This window comes from Macaca nemestrina, chromosome 11 (genome assembly GCF_043159975.1).
Source record: "Macaca nemestrina isolate mMacNem1 chromosome 11, mMacNem.hap1, whole genome shotgun sequence".
Lineage (NCBI taxonomy): Eukaryota > Metazoa > Chordata > Mammalia > Primates > Cercopithecidae > Macaca > Macaca nemestrina.
Genome location: NC_092135.1, coordinates 67,743,271 through 67,768,558, shown reverse-complemented (window position 1 = coordinate 67,768,558; position 25,288 = coordinate 67,743,271). Strand labels below are relative to the sequence as shown.

At 42.9% G+C, this 25,288-nt stretch overlaps 1 protein-coding gene across 7 annotated transcripts in view; it reads right to left on the bottom strand.

Annotated features, from left to right (window-relative positions):
* Positions 1-23,440, bottom strand: part of LOC105483267 (ubiquitin protein ligase E3 component n-recognin 3) — a 264,963-nt gene extending 241,523 nt beyond the window's left edge. For 3 of the 7 annotated variants that reach the window (XM_011744041.3, XM_011744042.3, XM_011744045.3), the window contains exon 1: positions 22,848-23,432. In XM_011744041.3, the coding sequence (XP_011742343.2) occupies positions 22,848-23,392 (545 nt within the window). In that variant the 5' untranslated portion in view covers positions 23,393-23,432. Of the gene's footprint in view, positions 1-22,847 lie in introns of all 7 variants that reach the window. The other 4 variants (XM_011744038.3, XM_011744040.3, XM_011744044.3 and 1 more) reach the window with 3 other exon arrangements.
* Positions 23,441-25,288: the final 1,848 nt, after the last annotated feature.

The following is a 25,288-nucleotide window of genomic DNA, read 5'->3' as shown; positions in this document are numbered from 1 at the left end:
CTACTCGGGAGGCTGAGGCAGGAGAATGGCGTAAACCCGGGAGGCGGAGCTTGCAGTGAGCTGAGATCCTGCCACTACACTCCACCCTGGGTGACAGAATGAGACTCCGTCTCAAAAAAAAAAAAAAATATTCATGGGCCGGGCACGGTGGCTCATGCCTGTAATACCAGCACTTTGGGAGGTCGAGGTGGGTGGATAACAAGGTCAAGAGATCGAGATCATCCTGGCCAACATGGTGAAGTCCCATCTCTACCAAAAATACAAAAATTAGCTGGGCGTGGTGGTGCACGCCTGTAGTCTCAGCTACTTGGGAGGCTGAGGCAGGAGAATCGCTTGAACCTGGGAGGTGGAGGCTGCAGTGAGCCGAGATGGCAACACTGCACTCCAGCCTGGCGACAGAGCGAGACTCCATCAAAAATAAATGAATTAATTAATTAATTAATTAATGAATAAAAATATTCATAAAAAGACAAAATTTCAAGCACCCAACAAGGTAGAACTCACAATATGAGGCATCCAGTATCTGGAACACAGTGAAGCTGGAAAACACAATCTGTAATGAATAGGATAATCAATAAATTGAAACTAACCCAGGCCGGGTGCAATGGTTCACGCCTGTAATCCCAGCATTTTAGGAAGCCGAGGAGGGCAGATCATCTGTGGTCAGGAGTTCGGGACCAGCCTGACCAATATGGTGAAACCTCGTCTCTACTAAAAATACAAAAATTAGCTGGGCTGTGGTGGCACACGCCTGTAATCTCAGCTACTCAGGAGGCTGAGGCAGGAGAATCACTTGAACCCAGGAGGCAAAGGTTGCAATGAGCCAAGATTGTGCCACTGCACTCCAGCGTGGGCAACAGAGGGAGACCCTGTCTCCAAAAAGAGAAAGTAACCCAGAACTAACATGTTAGAATTACTAGACAAGAACATTAAAAAGTTTTTATAACAGCATTCCATAGTTCAAAAGTTTAGTAGAGGCCGGACACAGTGGCTCACACTTGTAATCCCAGCACTTTGGGAGTCCAGGGCAGGCGGATCACTTGAGGTCAGGAGCTCAAGACCAGCCTGGCCAATGAAGTGAAACCCCGTCTCTACTAAAAATCAAAATAGGCCGGGCACGGTGGCTCACGCCTGTAATCCCAGCATTTTGGGAGGCCGAGGTGGGCAGATCACGAGGTAAGGAGACCGAGACCATCCTGGCTAACACAGTGAAACGCTGTCTCTACTAAAACTTCAAAAACTTAGCCGGGCACGGTGGTGGGCGCCTGTAGTCCCAGCTACTCGGGAGGCTGAGGCAGGAGAATGGCGTGAACCTGGGAGGCGGAGCTTGCAGTGAGCCAAGATCACGCCACTGCACTCCAGCCTGGGCAACACAGCGAGACTCCGTCTCAAAAAAAATCAAATCAAATCAAATCAAAATAAAATAAAATAAAATAAAACTTAGCCGGGCATGGTGGCAGGTGCCTGTAATCCCAGCTACACAGAGGCTGATGCAGGATAATCACTTGAACCCGGGAGGCAGAGGTTGCAGTGAGCCAAGATGGTGCCACTGCACTCCAGCCTGGGCAATGGAGCAACGCTCCATCTCAGAAAAAAAAAAAGTTAAGTAGATATATGGAAGATATAAAAATAGACCCAAATTGAAATTCTAGGGATTAAAATTGCAATGTCTGAAATAAAAAAATACACTGGATAGGAAAAACAGCAGAATAGATATAGCAGAAAAAAGATTAGAGGGCCCAAAGATCTGGCAATATAAACAAAAACAAAACAGAAAAAAAGACTCCAAAAAATGAAAAAAGCATCAGTGAGCTATATTTTAAGCAGGCTACTGTACATGTAATTTGAGTCCACAAAAGCAGGGTAGGGTAAAAAATATATAAAGAAATCACACACTTTGCAGACGCCACCAAGTGCCGCTGGGCACCCAGTACTACCAGCCATGGTCAACTCCACCTTGTTCTTCAACATTACTGTCAATGGCTTGCCCTTGAGCCCCATCTTCTTTGAGCTGTTTGCAGATGAGGTTCCAAAGACAGCAGAAAACTTTTGTGCTCTGAACACTGGAGAGAAAGGACTTGGTTACAAAGGTTCCAGCTTTCACAGAATTATTCCAGGGTTTATGTGTCAGGGTGGTGACTACACACGCCATAATGGCACTGGCAACAAGTCAATCTACGGGGAGAAATTTGATGATGAGAACTTCATCCTGAAGCATACAGGTCCTGGCATCTTGTCCATGGCAAATGCTAGACCCAACATAAATGGTTCCCAGTTCTTCATCTGTACTGCCAAGACTGAATGGTTGGATGGCAAGTATGTGGTCTTTGGCAAGACGAAAGAAGGCATGAATATTGGGGAGGCCATGGAGCACTTTGGGTCCAGGAATGGCAAGACCAGCAAGAAGATCACCATTGCTGACTGTGGACAACTCTAAAAAGTTTGACCTGTTTTATCTTAACCACCGGACCATTCCTTCTGCAGCTCAGGAGAGCACCCTCCACCCCATCTGCTTGCAGTATCCTAGAATCTTTGTGCTCTCGCTGCAGTTCCCTTTGGGTTCCGTGTTTTCCTTGTTCCCTTCCATGCCTAGCTGAACTGCAGAATTATGCTTATGATTATGGAAAAAAAAAACTAAATAACAAAAAAAGAAAAAGAAATCATGCTCAAATTTGGTGAAAATTATAAACTCACAAGTCTAAGAAGTTCAACAAACCCAAAAAAGATTTAAAAAATTACATTGAGGCATATCATAACCAAATTGCTCAGAACATGGATAAAGAAAAACTCTGAAAAACAGTCACAGAAAAAGGCACCGTAAGTACAGAGGAGCAAAGATAAAGATGAGACTAGATTTCTCCTTGGAAACAATGCAAGCAAGAAGACACTGGAGCATCTTTACTCAAAGAGAAGCCTGGGCAATATAATGAGACCCCCCCCCATCTCTATAAAAAACAAAAATTTTTAAAAATTAACCAGGCATGGTGGAACACACCTGTAACCTTAATTATTAAAAACCTGAAGGCCAAGCGCGGTGGCTCACGCCTGTAATCCCAGCACTTTGGGAGGCCAAGGCGGGCGGATCCCCTGAGGTCAGGAATTCGAGACCAGCCTCAACATGGAGAAACCCTGTCTCTACTGAAAATACAAAATTAGCCGGGCATGGTGATGCATGCCTGCAATCCCAGCTACTCGGGAGGTTGAGGCAGGAGAATTGCTTGAACCTGGGAGGCGGAGGTTGCGGTGAGCCGAGATCGCGCCATTGCACTCCAGCCTAGGCAACAAGAGCGAAACTCTGTCTCAAAAAAAAAAAAAGAAAAAAAAAAAACCTGAGAGGCAGAGGCAGGTGGAACCTTTGAGCCAGGCGTGTGAGGTTACAGTGAGCTATGACTGTGCCACTGGACCCTAGCCTTGGAGACAGAGCGAGACCCTGTCTCTTAAAAAATAAATAGTAGCCGGGCGCGGTGGCTCACGCCTGTAATCCCTGCACTTTGGCAGGCCGAGACGGGCGGATCACGAGGTCAGGAGATCAAGACCATTCTGGCTAACATGGTGAAACCCCGTCTCTACTAAAAAAAATACAAAAAACTAGTCGGGCGAGGTGGTGGGTGCCTGTAGTCCCAGCTACTCGGGAGGCTGAGGCAGGAGAATGGCGTGAACCCGGGAGGCGGAGCTTGCAGTGAGCTGAGATCCGGCTACTGCACTCCAGCCTGGGCGACAGAGCAAGACTCTGTCTCCAAAAAAAAAAAAAAATTGTAAATAAAATTTTAAAAAAAATTTAAGTACTAAAAGAAAAATGTCCACTTAGAATCCTATATCCAAAGAAATTATCTTTCAAAAACACAGGCAAAAAAGGGGCAAAATAATGACATTTTCAGACGTATAAAAAAAGGAAGAATACATCACTAGCAAACCCATACTGCAGAAAAGTAAAGGCCTTCAAGCAGAAAGAAATACTAGAAAAAATAGAAACTTACATAAAGAAACAAAGAGCACTGGAAATCGTAAGTAGATGGGTAAGATTTTTTAGTTATTATTTAAATCTCTTTAAAATTGTTGACTGTGTAAATAAAAATAACATTATATTCAGGGGTTTATTAAATATATAAAAGTAAAATGTTTGACAACAATAGGATAATGGCTTAGAGGGAAATTTAAAAAGAAGCAAACTATTATAAGGTTTCTGTACTATACATAAAGTAGTATAAGTAGACTGTGATAATACTATAAACCATAAAGAGATCAGTAAAATAACAAAAGAATTACAGTTCATAAGCCAACAAAGAATAAATGGATACATTTTTAAAGTCTGAAAAAGGCATAAAAGAGAGAAAAAGCAAACAAAGAACAGATGGGATAAACAGGAAACGATGGACTTAAATTTAATAATATCAATAACTGTTTTAAATGTAAATGGTCTAAGTACCATTGCCAGAGATTTGAAGACTGGATTTTAAAAAAGCAAGGCCAAACAAGATCAACTGCCAGTACACACACGCACACACACACACACACGAAGAGTTTTCAAGAAAAGACACCAACAGTTTAAAAGAAAAAAAATTTGGCCAGGCATAGTAGCTCACGTCTATAATCTCAGCACTTTGAAAGGCCAAGGGGCCAGTGGATTGCATGAGTTCAGGAGTTTGAAAACAGCCTGGACAACTTGGCAAAACCCTGTCTCTATTAAAGAAAAAAAAAAAAAAAAAAAATTTGTCGGGTGTGGTGGCACACACCTATAGTCTCAGTTACTGAGGATGCTGAAGTGGGAGAATCACCTGAGCCTAGGAGGTTAAGACTGCAGTGAGCCAAGATTGTGCCACTGCACTCTAGCCTGAGTGACATGGTGAGATGCCGTCTCCAAAAAAAAACACTTCAAGATTTTTTGGGTTTTTTTTGAGACAGAGTCTTGCTCTGTCACCCAGGCTAGAGTGCAGTGGTGCAATCTCGGCTCACTGCAACCTCCGCCTGCCGGGTTCAAGCGATTCTCCTGCCTCAGCCTCCCAAGCAGCTGGGATTACAGGCACATGCCACCACGTCTGACTAATTTTTGTCTTTTTAGTAGAGACAGTATTTCACCATGTTGATCAGGCTGGTCTTGATCTCCTGACCTCGCGATCCGCCCACCTTGGCCTCCCAAAGTGCTGGGATTACAAGTGTGAACCACAGCACCCGATCCCTAAAAAAAAAGAGTTTTAAAAATACACGCTATGGGCCGGGCGCAGTGGCTCACGCCTGTAATCCCAGCACTTTGGGAGGCCGAGGCGGGCGGATCACAAGGTCAGGAGATCGAGACCACGGTGAAATCCCGTCTCTACTAAAAATACAAAAAAAAATTAGCCGGGCGCGGTTGTGGGCACCTGTAGTCCCAAATACTCGGGAGGCTGAGGCAGGAGAATGGCGTGAACCCGGGAGGCGGAGCTTGCAGTGAGCCGAGATCGCGCCACTGCACTCCACCCTGGGCAACAGAGCCAGACTCCGTCTCAAAAAAAAAAAAAAAAAAAATACACGCTATGTTGACAATAATCAAAAGAAATATGGGTGATGACATTAATATCAGACAAAATAGACTAAAGAATAAGGAATATTGCCAGGGATAAAGAGGACATGATATAATGATTAAAAAGTTAACTCACCACAAAGACATAACAATCCTAAGTGCATACCTAACAACAGAACTCCAAAATGCAAGCAGCAAAAACTGACAACTGCAAGGAAAAAGAGACAAATCCACAATTATATTTGGAGACTTCAACACCATTCTCAGTAATGAAGAGAACAAGCAGACAGAAAATCAGTAAGAACATAGAAGACCTGAACAACAATATCAACCAACTTGCCAAATTGACATTTATAAAACACTACACCCCACAACAGAATAATAACTGCTTTTTTCTAGTGCACATGGAACATTCCAAGACAGACCACATTCTGAGCTATGAAAGAAACCTTAACTATTTTAAATAAACTGACATCGTGTAAGTGTGCTATCTCACCATAATGGAATTAAATTAGAAATTACTGGCTGAGCACCATAGCTCACACTCGTACTCCCAGCATTCTTGGAGGCTGAGGCAGGTGGATCATTTGAGTCCAGCAGTTCAAGCCTAGCCTGTGCAACAAGGCAAAATACTGTCTCTACTAAAAATACAAAAATTATCTGGGCGTGGTGGTGTGCCTGTTGTCCCAGCCACTTGGCAGGCTGAGGCACAAGAATCACTTGAACCCGGGAGATGGAGGCTGGAGGCTGCAGTGAGCTGAGATGGTACACAACTGCATTCCAGCCTAGGTGACAGAGCAAGACCCCTGTCTCAAAAAAAAAAAAAAGAAGGAGAAGGAGAAGAAAATTACTAATATAGTCATAATCTTAAAAAAAAAAACAAACTCAAAATTTCTTTCTTTTTTTTTTTTTGAAATGGGGTCTCACTACGTCACCCAGACTGGAATGCAGTGGCGCCATCCTGGCTCACTGCAGCCTCTATATGACAGACTCAAGAAACCCTACTGCCTCAGCTTTCTGAGTAGCTGGGACTACAGGCACATGCCACCATGCCTGGCTCATTTTTCTACTTTTTATAAAGATGGGGTCTTACCATGTAGGCCAGGCTGGTCTCGAACTCCTGAGCTCAAGTGATTCACCACCCTCACCCTCCCAGAGCGCTGGGATTATAGGCAGAAGCCACCACTTCCAGCCTTAAAAAGCTCAAAACTTCTAAATGACCCATTGGCTAAAGAGAAGATCACAGAAAATAGAAGATATTTTGAACTACATAAAAATGAAAACATATCAAAAATGTGGGATGCCTGTACACTATGCTTAGAGGGAAATGTATTGCATTATATCCTATTAGAAAAGAAGACTACAAATCTAAGCTGCCACCTTAAGAAACCATAAAAAGACTAGAAAATTAAATTCAAACAAAACAAAGGAAGATAATAATGAAGAGCAGATATCAATGAAATTGAGAACAACAACAACAAAAAAATCAGTAAAACCAAAAGCTGGTTCCTTGAAAAAGTAAAAAAAAGTGATAAAGAAATGAAAAAGCCAGCCAGGCGCAATGGCTCACGCCTGTAATACCAGCACTTTGGGAGGCCGAGGTGGCAGATCACCTGAGGTCATCAGGAGTTAGAGACCAGCCTGGACAACATGGTGAAATGCCATCTCTACCAAAAAATACAAAAAAATTAGTTAGACACAGTGGTGCACACCTGTAGTCCCAGCTACTGGGGAGGCTGAGGAGGAAGAATTGCTTGAACCCAGGAGGCTGCAGTAAGCCACGACTGCACCGCTGCACTCCATACTGGCCGACAGAGTAAGACTCTGTCTCAAAAAATAAATTAATTAATTAATTAAATAAAATAAAATAAAGAGGAAAGGATATCACTACATACTTTACAGACATTGAGAAAATAAGGACAAATAGTACAAATTTCTCCTTATTTGTACCCATAAATTCAACAACTTAGAAGAAATGGACAAACTTCATGAAAGATTCAAACTGTCAAAGCTCACACAAAGAAAAAAAAGTACTGAATAAATGACACAGGTCACTAAAGAAATTGAATATAGGGCCGGGTACGGTGGCTCACACCTGTAATCCCAGCACTTTGGGAGGCTGAGGTGGGTGGATCGCCTGAGTTCAAGACCAGCCTGGCCAATGTGGTGAAACCCTGTCTCTACTAAAAATACAAAAATTAGCCAGGCATGGTGGCAGGCGCCTGTAATCCCCGCTACTCAGGAAGCTAAGGCAGGAGAATCAATTGAACCCGGGAGGCTGAGGCTGCAGCGAGCCAAGGTCACGCCATTGCACTCCAGCCTGGGCAAAAAGCACAAAACTCAGTCTCAAAAAAAAAGAAAAAAGAAAAGAAATTGAATATGTGAAAACCTTATTCAACAAATATTACAATTAAGTTAAAAAGCTTCCAACAACAAATATTCCAAACCTAGACTGTTTTACCCACAAACTCTATCAAGATATTTAAAGGAGGAATAATGTCATATTCTATACAAACTCTTACAAAATAAAGAGGAGGGTGTCCTTCCCGACTCATTTATGAAGCCAGCTTTACCCCGATACCAAAATCAGACATATTGCAAAAGAAGAAAAGTACAGTACAATATCCTTCTTGACTATAGATACAAAAATCCTCATGTCAAAATACAAGCAACTTAAATCCAGCAATCTATAAAAAGGATAATATATCATGACAATATGGATTTTATCCCAGAAATGCAAGACTGCTTCAATATTCAATAATAATTCCATGTGTAATACTACATAGATGGTGTTACGGTTTGAATATGTGACCTCTCCAAAACTATGTTCATAACTGAATCCCCACTGTGGGGGTATTAAGAGGCAGGGCCTTTGGGGAAGTGATTAAGTCATTAGGGCTCTGCCCTCTCAGATGGATTAGTGCCTTATAAAAGGGCTGGAGAGAACTAGCTCAGGTCCCTTTTGCTTATCCACTCTTCTACCATATGAGGACACAAGATCTGCCCCTTTTGCCCTTTTCATCCCTTCCACCATGTGAGGATGCAGCAGAAGGCCCTCACCAGACCCCAAATATGAGTGCTTTGATCTTGGACTTTCCAGCCTTCAAACTGTAAGAAATAATTTATGTTCTTTATTACTCAGTCTCAAGTATTTTGTTATAATAGCACAGATGAACTAAGCCAGAAATTGATATGGAGAAGTGATGTTGTTGCTATAACAAATACCTGAAAATGTGGAACTGGGTAATAGGTAGAGGCTGGAGTAGTTTTGAAGTGAATGCTAGGAAAAGCTTAGATTGCCATAAAAGAAGCATTAAAGATAGTTCCAGTGAGGGCCCAAAGGAAGAATGAAATTTTGGTAGAAATATGAATAAAGGCCATTCTGATGATCTCTTAAGCAGAAATGAGGAATATCATATCAAAAAATGGAGGAAAGACCATTCTTTTTACCAAATGGCAAAAAACAAATTGGCTGAATTATATCCATGTCCTACTACTTTGTGAAAGGCAAAATTTAAGAGCTATAAACTAGGATATTTAGCAGAAAAAAATCTCTAAGCAAAGTGTTTAGGATATTGCATGGCTCCTCTTGGCTGCTTATAGTAAAATCCAAAGAGAGACAATGATGTGAAGATGAAATTTATAATCGAGAAAGACACAGAATGTAAAGATTTGGAAAATTCTCAACCAGGCCAGGTAAAGAATAAAAAAGTATGCTTAGGAGAAAAAACTCAAGGGCGTGGCCAAGGTGTGACTATTTCATCAAGACAATGGAAGAATGACCCTAAAAGCTGTTGAGATCTTTGAGACAGCCATACCCATCACAGGCCCAGAATGCCGGGGCCTTGAGGGCAGAACTGTTTCAAGGGAGAGGTCCAGGGTACCTATGGAGCCTCAGGGCTTGCTGCACAGCACCAACTCAAGTCTCCGCTCCCTGCATTCCAATGCAGTGCCCCTTGCACCCCACCTGTAGTTCAAGTGGGCCCGGATGCTGCTAAGGCTGCCACTCCCAAAGGAACAAGCAGTAAGCAGCCTTCCCAAGTGTCCACATGTTGCTAAATTTCAAAGGATGTACCAGAGAGCCTGAGGCCCAGGCAGAGAACTGTCACAGGGTGAACTGTCACAGGGCAGGTCAGCAGCAGAGTCCACACAAGGGCAATGCCTAGTGGAGCCAGCGGTAGGGTCGGCGGGGGGCAGGTCCACCAGAGAGAGTCTCCACAAGGGCAACACCCAGTAGAGCTGTAGGGGCAGGGTTGGCCCCAAAACCCCAGAATCATAGTCACATAGTCACCAACCTGCAACTGTAGCCTAGGAGAGCCACAGGTACCTGATTCCAACTGGTAAGAGGTACAGTGTGGACTGCACCCAACAGAGGCTACAGGGGTGGAGCCACCAGGAGCCTTGTGACAGAGGAGGAGCACTGTCATCTCAGTCAGACACTGCCACTTTCAGTTCCAGCTTCCTTTCTAGTCTCATGCATTTCAAGGAAATAACTTCTCTGCTAATTACAAGCAGCCAGAAAGAGCAGACAGTAAAATACAGATAAGACAGCTCAGGCCCAGAGGGAGGTGGGGGGAAAGTCTCTAGGGTAACTGCCAAACTTCACGTTCATACAATAGGCCCCAGTAAAACAGTGGGTCTTAATAAGCACATTCCTTTCCCATCAGGTGAACTAAGATAGGGAAGCTAAAAGCAGACTTGGGGGTATGCCTGTAGTTGCAGAAAAATGTATGGGAAGACACACAACTCTCCTTCCCAGATAATCACAACAAAGAGACACAGAAGCAGTCCAAGCCTCTGATAAACTCTCCCACCCTGAATCCTTAAAAACTCTCAGTCTGTAAGACAGTGGGCCTAACTTGGCCAGAAGGCTCCCGTCAGGTTTGTTTTCTCTAAAATAAATCAGTCTTGACCGGCAAGCCACCTTTCATGTTTCTTTCCTTTTTTTTTTTTTTTTGAGACAGAGTCTCGCTCTGTAGCCCGGGCTGGAGTGCAGTGGCCGGATCTCAGCTCACTGCAAGCTCCGCCTCCCAGGTTTACGCCATTCTCCTGCCTCAGCCTCCCGAGTAGCTGGGACTACAGACGCCCGCCACCTCGCCTGGCTAGTTTTTTGTATTTTTTAGTAGAGACGGGGTTTCACGGTGTTCGCCAGGATGGTCTCGATCTCCTAACCTCGTGATCCACCCGTCTCGGCCTCCCAAAGTGCTGGGATTACAGGCTTGAGCCACCGCGCCCGGCCCACCTTTCATGTTTCTTTCCTCTTTCTTTAATTCTTACACCTTGAGGACCCAACCCCCAACACAGTGTGTCCAGAAAGCAAGACAATTATTCTCAAGCTTTAGGATTTAATGTTGTTTGCCTTACTGAGTTTTGCACTTACTTGGGATCGGTCACTCCTCTCTTCTTGCCTATTCCTCCCTTCATAATGAAAACATCTGTGCTTGCCTCTCTCACCATTGCAGTATATGTGTGTGTTAGTGTATGTGTGTGTTTTATCTGATGCATAATAGATGTACATAGTTTCTGAGTACATGTAATAATGTAATACGTTCATATAATTTGTAAAGATCAAATCAATGTACTTGGAATACCACCACCTTAAATATTTGTCTTTTTATGCTACAGCCATTCAAATTCTTCTCTTCTAGCTATTTTGTAATTTACAATGGATTATTGTAAACTACTGTTACCCTACTGATCTATATAACATTAGGTCTTATTTCTTCCATCAAACCATGTATTTGTACCCACCAATTAACTTATCTTTATCCCCCTCCTCCTTTCTACCCTTCCCTCTGGTAACCACCAATCTACTCTCTATCTTCATGAGATCCACTTTTTTAGCTCCCACACATGAGTGAAAACATGTGGTATTTGTCTTTCTGCCCTTGGCTTATTTCACTTAACATAATAACCTCCAGTCCCACCCACGTTGCTACAAATGACAAGATTTCATTTTTATGGCTGAATAATATTCCATTGTGCATATATACCACATTTTCTTTATCCATTCTTCCATTGGTGGGCATTTAAGTTGATTCCATATTTTGGCTACTCTGAATAGTGCTGCAATAAACATGGAACTTCACGTCTCTTTTTCATATACTGATTTCCCTTTTTTGTTGATATATACCCAGTAGTGGAATTACTACTATGGTGATCTATTTTTAGTTTTCTGAGGAATCTCCATACTGTTCTCCATAGTGGCATTACTATTAATAATTTACATTCCCACCAACAGTGTAGACACTGTATTTTGAAAACAGGTAACTTGTTGGACTTCACAGGTTCACAGCTAGAGAGAAACCTGCCACAGGATGAAGCATATCTTTGAGTCTCACCATATCTGGTTGAAATGATATTTAGATAAGACTCTCAAGTTTAGACTTTTGAGCTGGTGCTAGAACAAGTTAAGACTTCTGGGGCTACTGGAATGGAATGAATGTATTTGTAGGTGACAAGGACATAAATTTGTGCAGGCAAGGGGCAGAAGCAGAGCACCACAGTCTGAATGTGTGTCCCCTCCAAAATTCACATTGAAACTTAATCTCCATTGTGGTGGTATTAAGAGGCAGAAGTCTTTGGGGATGTGATTAAGTCCATTAGGGCTCTAACTTAAGCAAGTGCTGGAGGGAACTAGCTTAGGCCCCATTTGCCCTCTTCCCAGCTTCTGCCATGTGAGGATGCAATAAGAAAGCCTCACCAGACACACATACACACATACAAAGCCTTAATCTCGGACTTCCCAGCCTCCAGACTGGAAGAAATAAATTTCTGTTCTAAATTACTCAGGCTGGTATAATATCAGCACAGACTAAGATGGATGGCAATTTATGTATTCTACCATAAAGTATTCCATTGAATGATTAAACTACAGTTAACTAATCTCATTGTTTCCATTTTTCCCTGTTTCGGTGTTACAATGAATATACTTGAACATGTATCTTTCTGCAACCTCCTTATATTTAATGTGATGCCAGTCAACATCTTAACAGAAGTTTTCCAAACAACTTGACAAGCTCCTGAAATTCAAATGAAAACAGGGACCAAGAACAGCCAAAAATCCTTTTGAAGAGTAATAATACAGAAATCCTGCCATATCAAAATACATTTTAATGTTCTAAAAAAGTAGTATGGTATTGCTACAAGAGACATATCAATACAATAGAGAGCTTAGGATACACATAGGAGGTTTGGTATGTGATAGAGGTGACACTATAGATCAGTGGAGAAAAAAAATATTCAATAAGTGAATCCTCATATTGAAAAAGATAAAATTAGATCTAATGATATGGTTTGGCTGTGTCCCCACCCAAAATCTCATCCTGAATTGTAATCCTCATAATCCCCATGTGTCAAGGGTAGGATGAGGTGGAGGTAACTGGATCATGGGGATAGTTTGCCCTATGTTGTTCTCATGATAGCGAGTGAGTTCTCACGAGATGTGATGGTTTTATAAGCATCTGGCATTTCCCCTGCTTGCTTCTTCTCCCTCCTGCTGCTGTGATGAGGTGCCTACTACCATGATTATAAGTTTCCTGAGGCCTCCCCAGCCATGCTGAACTATGAGTCAATTAAACCTCTTTTCTTTATAAATCACCCAGTCTCTAGCAATTCTTTTTTCTTTTTTTTCTTTTTTTTTTTTTTTGAGACAGAGTTTTCCTCTTGTTGCCCAGACTGGAGTGCAATAGCATGATCTCAGCTTACCGCAACTTCTGCCTCCTGGGTTCAAGCGATTCTCTTGCCTCAGCCTCCCAAGTAGCTGGGATTACAGCCATGTGCTAGCACGCCTGGCTAATTTTGTATTTTTAGGAGAGACGGGGTTTCTCCATGTTGATCAGGCTGGTCTCGAACTCCCAACCTCAGGTGATCCACCTGCCTCGGCTTCCCAAAGTGCTGGAATTACAGGCGTGAGCCAACATGCCCAGCCAGGCAGTTCTTTATAGCAGTGTGAAAACAGACTAATACAGACCTCAATCTCATACTACATGTAAAAATAAATTCCAGATGGACAAAAGACCTAAGTGTACAATGAAAAACCTTAAATCTTTTAGTAGAAAATATATAAGCATTTTTTAAAACCAGAGTGAAGATTTCTTTAACAAAATAAAAATAATACAAACTGTAGAAGAAAAACTACATTTTTAATTTAAAATCGTTTACAACAAAATTATGTATTTCAAGGTAAAAAGACACAAACTAGAAGATGAAATCAGGTATTTATACAACCAAAGGATCAGCATCTAGAGTACGTACAGCATTCTTAAAACTCAGTAAAACAGAAAAACAAACAAAACAGGCAATATAAACCAGCAGTTCACCAGCGAAGATGCCCAAATGGCCCCAAAACATATGAAAAGATGTTCAACTTCACTACTCAAGAAAATATAAATTTTAAAAAGATGTCTGTCTCCAACAGATTGGTAAAATATTATAAATTTATATATATAACACCAAGTGTTTTTTGGTTTTTTTTTTTTTAAGTTCTGAAGTACATGTGCAGGATGTACAGGTCACATAGGTAAATGTTTGCTGTGGTAGTTTGGTGCACCTATCAACCCGTCACCGAGGTATGAAGCCCAGCATGCATTAGCTATTTTTTCTGATGCTCTCCCTCTCCCTGTCCCCCACCCAACAGGCCCCAGTGTGTGTTGCTCCCCTCCCTGTGTCCACGTATTCTCATTAATACCAAGTTTCGATAAGCAGAAAAACAAGACCTCAAATTCCTGATGGGGCAGGCATGGTGGCCCATGCCTGTAATCCCGGCACCCTGGAAGGCTGAGGCGGGAAGATCACCTGAGGTCAGGAGTTCGAGACCAGCCTGGCCAATATGGTAAAACCCCGTCTCTACTAAAAATACAAAAATTAGCTGGGCATGGTGGCAGCCCTCTGTAATCCCAGCTACTCAGGAGGCTGAGGTAGAAGAATTGCTTGAATTCAGGAGGAGGAGGTTGCAGTGAGCCGAGATCGCACCACTGCACTTCAGCCTGGGGGACAGAGTGAATCTCCATCTCAAAAAAAAAAAAAAAAAAAAATATATATATATATATATATATATATAATGTGGCACAGGAATTTCAGGAAAATGGTAACTTCTGGAGAGGGAAAGAGAAAGGAAGGGAGAGGTGGGTTGACCTTTCTTTGGGGTTTTGACTAAAAGCAGCTCTATAGCAAACATGGCAAAAGGTTAACATCTATTCATCTCAATGGTAAGTACAAAGGTATCTGTTATATTACTTTTGTAATTTTCTGTAAATTCAAATTGTTTCATAATTGAAAATAGTTTTAACTGAGTTTTGTAATGATTAAAAAATTAGGCCAGGTGTGGGGGTCACACCTGCAATCCCAGTACTACTTTGGGAGGCTGTGGCAGGTGAACTGCCTGAGGTCAGCAATTCCAGACCAGTCTGACCAATATGGTGAAACCCCACCTCCACTAAAAATACAAAAAATTAGCCAGGCGTGGTGGCATGCGCCTGTAGTTCCAGCTACTCAGGAGGTTGAGGCAGGAGAATCGCTTGAACCCAGGAGGCAGAGGTTGCAGTGAACCGAGATCACACCACTGCACTCCAGCCTGGTGACAGAGTGAGACTCCATCTCAAAACGAGCAAACAAACAAAAAGATTATGAATATTTTAGGTGTAGTATTGGTATTGTGGTTTTGGGGGAGTTTTTTGTTTGTTTTTTGCTTTGTTTTCAAGAAATGAGGTCTCTTCATGTTGCTGAGGCTGGAGTGCAGTGACTATTCACAGGTCTGATCATAATGCACTGCAGCCTCTTACTCCCAGGCTCAAGCAATACTCCCATCTCAGCCTTGGGAATAGCTGGGACTATAGGTGTAAGCCACTATGCCTGACATTATTTTTTAATTGTGGTAAAATATAAATAACATAAAATTTACCATTTAAAACCATCTTAAATGTACAGTTTAGTGGCATTAAGTACATTCACATTGTTTTGCAACCATCACAACCATCGATCTCAAGGACGTTTTCATCTACCCAAACTGAAACTCTGTATCTGTTAAATAAACAAATAAATAAATAATTCCCCAGGCCGGGCATGGTGGCTCATGCCTGTAATCCCAGCACTTTGGGAGGCCGAGGTGGGCAGATCACGAGGTCAGGAGATCGAGACCATCCTGGCTAACGTGGTGAAACCCCGTCTCTACTAAAAATACAAAAAATTAGCTGGGCGTGGTGGCGGGCGCCTGTAGTCCCAGTTATTAGGGAGGCTGAGGCAGGAGAATGGCGTGAACCCAGGAGGTAGAGCTTGCAGTGAGCCAATATCGTGCCACTGCACTCCAGCCTGGGCAACAGAGTGAGACTCAAAAAAATAATAAATGCCAGAGTGAGTCTCAAATAAATAAATAAATAAATAAATAAATAAATAAATAAATAACTCCCCAATCTCCCCTTCCCTTGGCCTCTGATAATCACTATTCTGCTTTCTGTCTGTATGAATTTGACTATTCCTGGCACTTCACATAAACAGAAGCATCTGTTCTTTTGTGATGGGCTTATTTCATTTGGCATAATGTCTCCAAGGTTTATCTACATTGTAACATTCTAACATGTCAGAATTTTATAGTTTTTAAGGCTAAATATTCCATTTATGGACACTCCACATATTGTGTATCCATTCATCCGCTGATGGACACTTGAGTTATGTTTTAGAGTTCACATCTATTTACTCAGATGCATACTCAAATATTTTCAAATTAAATTATAAGGCATCTGATATTTGCTTCAAAATAGTCCTGGCTGGGAAGAAAGAGCAGTGGGACGGGGAGATAACAAATGAAACAAGAGGCCGGGCGCGGTGTCTCACGCCTGTAATCCCAGCACTTTGGGAGGCCAAGGCGGGCGGATCACGAGGTCAGGAGATTGAGACCACGGTGAACCCCGTCTCTACTAAAAATACAAAAAAATTAGCCGGGCACGGTGGCGGTCGCCTGTAGTTCCAGCTACTCGGGAGGCTGAAGCAGGAGAATGGCATGAACCCAAGAGGCAGAGCTTGCAGAGAGCCGAGATCATGCCACCGTACTCCAGCCTGGGTGACAGAGCGAGACTCTGTCTCAAAAAAAAAAAAAAAAAGAAACAAGATACCACTTTTCCTTATGAGAGCAGCAAAGATCAGAAACATTGATACCACCATATATACTGCCAGGATATGGGGAAACAAACTGTTTTATACATTGTTGGCAGGAATGTAAATTAATTTCTTTGGAGGGTTCTATCAAAGTTGAATTTGCACATTTCCTTCAACCAAGATATAATTTCTAGGAATTTATCCTCATACATAAGCTCACACACATATGAAGAAGCGTATACAAGAATACTTGCTGCAACAATGTTTACAATAGCCCAAGTCTGGAAACAATTTAAATGTCTATCAGTAGGGAACTGACTGCAAAAATCACAGTACATTACAAAAACATGGAAATACAATGAAATACTATTTAACTTCAAAAATGAAGCAGTTCAACTTTCGAGATAGTGTCCATAAATATGTTAAGGGGAAAAAAGCAAGATACTAAAGAGAGTAACACTATTCAACCAGACATTCACATGGTTCAATTTCTGGCTACCACAGATCAAAAAACCTAAAGACCTTCCACGACACAGGCCAGGCACCACACTCTGGCCCATGCCTATAATCCCAGCCCTTTGAGAGGCTGAGGCAGATGGACTGCTTGAAGCCAGGAGTTCAAGATCAGCCTGGCCAATGTGGTGAAATATCATCTCTACAAAAAAAACAAAAAAAAAAAAATGTAGCTGGGTGTAGTGGTGTGTCCCTATAGTCCCAGCTACTTGGGAAGATGAGGTGGGAAATCACTTGAGCCTGGGAGGTAGAGGCTGCAGTGAGCTGTGATGTCACACCACTGCACTCAAGCCTGGGAGACACTGCGAGAACCTGTCTCTAAAAAAAAAAACTAGAAATGCTCGATAAAGTATAACTAATGTCTTTTAAATACATAAGTAAGCTCAAAAGAAAGGGAAATTTCTTACTGAGGGGTAGGATGGAGAAAGGCACCTTTACTTTTTACTTTATCCACTTATGTTTATGTTATAATCAATGTGTATTACTTCCGAAATTAAAAAAAATGAAAGCACTCTGAAAAAAGCTGCTATGGATTTAATAATCAATACGACCTCACAAATAACTAAAGCAATGTAATCTGACAGCAACTTTTTGAGTATAGCAGCCACTTTTTTATCCAATTTAATTCAAAATTACTGACACCTACTAAGTATAAGAGACTGTGCTGGCCTCTGGCTAATAGCAAAATGAAGTCCTTATCTTTTAAGGAGCTTAGAATATGTGAGAAAGAACAAGCAAGGAGACAAAAATATCTGTAATATAGGACAGAACATGAAACTCCTCATTTTCTGCACCAAAATTTGAGAACTAAATGTTTAAAATCCCAGTTTCCGGTTAGTATCCCATCAACACCCAAAACCAGCCAGTCAGACATTACAGTTGACCCTTGAACAACACTAGTTTGAACAGCAAGGGTTCCACTTATACAAGGATTTTTAAACCAAACATGGATCGAAAATACAGAATTCATGGGATCTGACACTCATACACATGAAGGGCAGACTTTTCTTACAAGCAGGATTTCAGTATACCCTGGAGAGTGGGTGGGAGGTGGGTATTCTGGAACCAGTCTCCAATGTATACCATATACTGAGGAACGAGTGCATTTTAGACTTTCCATTACAGGCTATTTTGTTTTGTTTCATTTTGTTTTGAGTTAATCCACCCATAAAGCTTTTTTTTTTTTCCAGATGGAGTTTCACTCTTGTTACTCAGGCTGGAGTGCAATGGCATGATCTTGGCTCACCGTAACCTCTGCCTCCCAGGCTCAAGCGATTCTCCTGTCTCAGCCTCCGGAGTAGCTGGGATTACAGGCATGTGCCACCATGCCCGGATAATTTTGAATTTTTAGTAGAGATGGGGTTTCTCCATGTTGGTCAGGCTGGTCTTGAACTCCCAACTTAAGGTGATCTGCCCACCTTGGCCTCCCAAAGTGCTGGGATTACAGGTGTGGGCCACCGCACCCAACCCCCATGAAGCATTTCTGACAATGACCGCATTGCATTTACTCACTAGTGGCAAAACTGTAGTTACATATACAGCTGTTTTGGTTTTTTTGTTTTTTTTTTTTCCTGAGACGGAGTCTCGCTCTGTCGCTCAGGCTGGAGTGCAGTGGCAAGATCTCAGCTCACTCCAAGCTCCACCTCCAAGGTTCATGCCATTCTCCTGCCTCAGCCTCCCGAATAGCTGGGACTACAAGCACCCACCACCACGCCCGGCTAATTTTTTGTATTTTTAGTAGAGACAGGGTTTCACCATGTTAGCCAGGATGGTCTTGATCTCCTGACCTTGTGATCCGCCCACCTTGGCCTCCCAAAGTGTGGGACTGCAGGTGTGAGCCACCGCGCCCGGCCACATACAGTTATTAGTACACAGTTTCCTTAGCCTTTGTGATCTCATCCCACAAATGAATCCTCAATTGTTTTCTTCCTTTGGTTTGTATATCTGCTAATACTGCCACATTGATTATACCAATACTACTCAGTCAAAAATAACTAAATCCTCCCCATAGTTCTATAATTGCTAATTTGAAAATTAAATATAAATACAGCTGTGATGGATTCAAGATCCTTCTCCAACTCCAATCACTGAACATCCTACAGGCAACAGTCAGACACTTGTGAAAAGGATTATGGCACAGCAAGATGTATTCTCATTTACTAAGAGCACAAATACAGCAGAAGAAAAGGAATCCTTCCTCTAAAAGTGACTGACCATGAAATTTACAAACTTTTATGGCAGTTAGAATAAAAACCCCAAAATCAACACACATTCAATCTTCGGCAACCTAAACGGGTTTTTAAAATATCAAAAACTTAGAAAAGTTCAAACATTCTGTTCATGCCAGGGTAGTCCAGCTTTGCCCATGAGAACACTGTTATAGGCTGTTGATGATTTCCAGTTCTAAAAAGGTTCCACAGGCAGTCTTTTAGGTTGCAAAGCTGGTCAACATCACCTATGTCTCTTGAGGCAGTAAATTAGTTGTATAGCCCAGAAAAATTACTCTATCCAATCCAAGCAGTTATAAAAAATTCAGAATAATCACATGGCCACCATACTGTTTATTGTTCAATCTTGCCCTTTATGAAACTGGACATGGCAACTGCTGACACATATAGGCAATGGTTCTGGTTTCAGACAGAGATAATAATAAATCTTTAAATATTATGTATCAACTCATAGAGGGTTGCCAGACTGGGAAAATAATACTTACCTATGAGACACCAGTAAAAGCAAATACTATGAGGTTAGGATGTTGACTATCTATAGCCTGGATACCCTAAAACTGTATGAATACCTTCAAAGAAACTCACTGGCATATTTCTGGTAGTACACTGAAGCATCACAAGCAATCAAACTTGCATCTCATCCTCAATAATCTGATAATTACCACTGTATTCCAAAAGTCAGGAAAGAATCAATGTCATTTCCTACCTTCAGGTTCTCTAGAGGTTTTCCTAAATGCTAACCCAGCCCAAGAAATAAAAATGTCTAACTATCAGTAAAGGATTGCTCCAACTCCTGTTTTGATGTGCTTCTTTAAAACAAAAACAAACAAAAAAGTTTAAAAAGAAAGAAACGAAGGCCCAAATAAGAATAACATATTAAGTAAAAAAAAAAAAAAAAAAAAGAAAAAAAAAGAAAAAAAAGATAAAACATAGAATTGAAAAGAAAAACCAGTAAGAATGCTATTTAGTAGAGGCAGTAAAGAGAAATGGTTGACTAGACCAGCTCTGGAGCCCTGGAGCCAGCATGCCTAGCTTACCGCCAATGCAATCTTGACCAAGTTTTTTTTTTTAACTCTGCCCTACTTCCCTCTTCTGTACAATGAAAATAATAAAAGTAAGAATCTCAGAGTCAAAGAATAAGTTAAATCACGTAAAACAGCTAGAATTTGGCCACTTTTAACCAATAAAAGTCCAAAATTTTACTACTACTCTGTTGATGAGGCTGTTGGAAAACAGGCAGTCTCATACAGTAATTAGTACTAAGCCTCAGGGGGGCAATTTGAAAAACACACGTTTGAGAATTTATCCCACTGACCCTCTTGACTAGGTGGGAAAAGACAGTTAATACCACGTTGTTAATTTTATACTGGAAAGTCAAATGCCCATGAAGAGACATTAAATCAAGAATGGCAAATTCACACACACACACACCAAAAAAATTTTAAAAAGAAATTAAAAAAAAGAATGGCAAATTCAAAACATGTAACACTATGCAGCAGTTTAAAAAAAAAAATTGAATGACGACACTGACTTTTTAATAAGAAAAATACATCTAAGATAACTAAAAAATGCAAGATGTAAAATAGTGGAAAGTATGCAACCCTTTGCACAAAAAGAGACTGAAAAACTAGGAAACATCCTTGCTTGTTCTGCACTAAGAGAAACTAAGCAGGAAAGAACTGGACAGATGGAAGACTAGATGGGAGAAAAATTTCCAACTCTGTGTGTGTGTGTGTGTATCTGCTTTATTAGCTATATATTTTATCTATTCAAATATAAAATTTTTAAAAGTACTTTTAAAGTGTCAGAGATACAGTTCAAGAACTCAAATGTTGGCCGGGCGCAGTGGCTCACGCCTGTAATCCCAGCACTTGTGAGGCCAAGGCAGGCAGATCACCTGAGGTCGGGAATTCGTGACTAGCCTGACCGACATGGAGAAACCCTGTCTCTACTAAAAAAAAAAAAAAAATACAAAATTAGCCGGGCGTGGTGGTGCATGACTGTAATCCCAGCTACTTGGGAGGCTGAGGCAGGAGAATCGCTTGAACCCAGGGGGCGGAGGTTGCGGTGAGCCGAGATCGCGCCATTGCATTCCAGCCTGGGCAACAAGAGCGAAACTCCATCTTTAAAAAATAAATAAATAAATAAATAAAAACTCAAATGTTAGCTGCAATTATGTTATTATTATTAGCAAAATCAAAATACCTTCTTTCTGAAGACTTTTTCTTACTCCCTCTGGACAGAAACCTCCTCTCCCTCCTCTAGTTATCAAGTTATTGTTTAAGGAATTTATTACTTTCTACTCCAGTGCAAGTAGAGTAAGGGGTTGGTCAATGTTTCATTCATTTTTAATATCCAAGAAGCCTTGCTTGCACATAGTAGGTACAAACATTTTGGAGTAACAGTAACCTTACAAGTACTCCCAAAAAAAAGGTGACCATTTATAAAAAGATTGTACTCTGTCATTAATCCTAAGACCTGAAAATTGAAGAAGTTTAATAACTGCTAGCAACTAGTAGTTGCTAATATTCTTTCAACTACTGCCTATCCAAAATCGCCCCTTTCACTTTTTCCTTTTTTCTCAGACTGTCCCTGACATTGACATCACGTTCCAAGCCAAGACTCTACATGTACTAACTCTCTAACTCACTGCAAACTCTGAAATGTCTTCTCTCATAAGTCCCAACATCTGATGTATCGCTCCTGTCAAAAGGGCATTTGTTGTCTCCTCTTAGATGTTCACATATCAGTGAGTGAATAAAGTGCCCTTAACTGGAGAAGACCTAACACTTGATTCCTAGTTCGCTCAGTATTTTGTTCGTTCTCCTGGTACGGCGGGTATTCTGTAACGGACTGCTCAGTAGCCCAATTCTAAATGTCATCCCAGCATACCAAATACTCCACTGACAGCTCAACAGTCACTTTTCATGCAGGCCCCTCCCCTTCCCTCCTCCCTCAACCCTCAAGAGCTCCTTCTCTCATACTGACAGACACACTGGCAGTTCAGAAGACCTTTTCCTCAAGCGTCCTTCCCCGCACGTACAAGACCACCTCCCCAGCTCTCATCATCCCGCGAGCCAATACAGTCCCCAATAACAACCCCTCCCAGCCAATCCAAATCACAACCTAAGTCTCTTCCCAAGAACCAGGCTTTATAGCCTTTCCCAACAAGTACACACTTGACAGCTCGACACGAGCTTCCCCAAAAATCCTTTCCCCCTCACTCCCCTCCTAAACCATACACTGGCTCTTTTCTCGCTATCATTTACCCACCCTGGCTTCCCCATAATTCAAAGCCCGGTTTCCTAAACATGCTCTACGCTCTCCTCTCCCTGCTTTCTGCTCCCCACCCCCTTTCCACCGCTGACAGCTCAGTCACCTCCATCCCCCTGTGGCTGCACCCTCCCCCGCACCCTCCCCTTGACAGCTCAAGAGTGGGCTCCCGGTGCCCCGCTCCAGGCCCTCCCGCGACGTCCCCGGCCCAGGGTCGCCTCGCCCGCGGGGACGGCTCCACTCACCCGCTCTCCCGCATCACGTTGCTGTCCCCACAGTCGCAGGCGCCCCCGGCCTGGCTACGGAACATGTTGAAGTCGTGTCCGGTGTGGTCGCCCTGGTGGAAGCACTCGGCGCACAGCGACATGCAGGGCGAGATGCCGCACGTTCGGCAGCGGTAGGCCACGAAGTTGGCTGTCCAGACCAGGCCGCAGAGCGCCGCGGGATCGTAGGCCCGCACCGCCGCGCAGAACTCGTCGTAGCCGCCGCCGCCCGCCAGAAGGCACTTACACCACTCCAAGGCCTCCTCCTCGGCGGCCCCCGGACCGCCCCCGCCTCCGGCCGCCGCCGCGTCCTCGCCGCCGGCAGCCGCGGCCAGCGGCCGTTCGGCGCTCAGCACCCGCTCCAGCAGCGCCTGCAGCTCCTCAGCACCTGCGCGGTTGTCCGGCCGGCTGAGGGCCGCCTTGAGGTGCGCGGCGGTGGCCGCCTTGTCTAGGGCCAGCCCCGACGCGGGCAGCTCGGGCTGTGACGGCTGCTGGCCCCCGACGGCCGCCGCGGCCGCCGCCGCCATGATGAGAGCTCAGAATTTGGAGAGTCCAGGGCCAGCGGCTCCTCCAGGGAGAGTGAGGGAGTAGACTGCTGCGATTGCTCGGCCCGCCCAACTCTCGCGATACCCGGAGCGTCCGCGCTCCTCCGCCCGCGGCCCCGCCCCTGCACACGCCCCCTCGGGCTGCAGAGCCTTCTCCCCGCCCTCCCGCCTGGGTGCCTCTGGACCAAGCTAGGCTCCCAACTTTCTAAGTTAAGAGCTACTGAAATAAAGGACTCACCTTATAGGAAGTCTTTAATAAAGGCAATTATTTCTTTATTTGCATAGACTACAGGAATTATTCACATCATCTTTCAGATGTACTTTAGGCATCTGCATTTTGTGTAAGATGTACATTCCTATTGTTATCAAAGTCCAGCGGGCGACAGAGTGAGACCCCAACTTAAGGAAAACAAAAACTGTAGGAAGAGCAATCCAAAGAAAAACAGAAGGCCGGGCGCAGTGGCTCACACCTGTAATCCCAGCACTTTGGGAGGCCGAGGCAGGCGGATTACTTGAGGTCAAGAGTTTGAGATGAGCCTGGCTGACATGGTGAAACCCTGTCTCTAGTGAAAATACAAAAATTAGCCGGGCGTGGTGGCGCACGCCTGTAATACCAGCTACTCGGGAGGCTGAGGTAGGAGAATCGCTTGAACCCAGGAGGCAGAGGTTGTAGTGAGCCAAGATCACGTCACTGCACTCCAGCCTGGGAGACAAAGCGAGACTCCGTCTCAAAAAACAACAACAACATCAAAGAAGAACAGGGGTGTTTCCAATCCATAACCGTGTGTTTGAAATGAATGAAACATAATTAAGACAGGTTATTTTACAGTCTTGGTCTTCTACATTAGTTAAGTATGTCACGATCATCATATAACAGTGATAAGTTAAATTTGCTCAATAATTTTATGAATCACTAAATTATAAACTAAATAAAACTTTATGTATTAACTTTACATGCTAAAACTTTGAATGCTTTAACTCATTTGATTTCATAACAGAAAATTTTGAATTCTACCATTCCTAGGAAGTAGCAGCCTCAGACACTTCTCTACTTCGTCATCATCCATTCACTCTTTTTCTTCTTCCTTTAATAATGCAAAGAGGTGTCCATCCACAGGCTTAAATACAGTCCTGCAATCCTTTTACTTAACCACTGGATCCTGCCTTCTCAGGATCCCAACTCTATCCAATATCCTCTTGTATTTTTAACACCTCTCTTTCTATTAGCTCAATTCTTGTCAGAATTTGTCTCCTCCTGTCTTAAAAATAGTTGAAAAAACAATAAAGCTTCCCCCATTACTAAGCATCAACCATTCTCTTCTTTTCGTAGGCCGCCTTTCTCTTTTCTTTTTCTTACTTTTTTTTTTTTTTTTTTTTTTTTTTTTTGAGACAGGGTCTCACTGTCAACCAGGCTGGAGTGCACTGGTGCAATTTCAGATCACTGGAAGCTTTGCATCCCGGGTTCAAGCGATTTTCCCACCCCAGCCACCGGAGCATCTGGGACCACAGGCTCGCGCCATCACACCCAGCTAATTTTTGTATTTTTAGTAGATACAGGGTCTCCTTACGTTGCCCAGGCTGGTCTCAAACTCCGGTCTCAAGCGATCCGCCCATCTCGGCCTCCCAAAATGCTGGGATTACAGGAGTGAGCCACCGCGTCCGGGGCCACGTTTAATTGTTCATATTTACTCTTTCTTCTTTCTAAACTTCCATTCGCTCCACAATCTGCTACAACTTGGTTTCTGCTCCTACTTTATGAAGCCCGACCTCTTTCCAGTATTTGACACCGCTACCTACTCTTTCGTTTCCACTCTTTTTTTTTTTTTTTTTTTTTTTTTTCTGAGACGGAGTCTTGCTCTGTCGCCCAGGCTTGAGTGC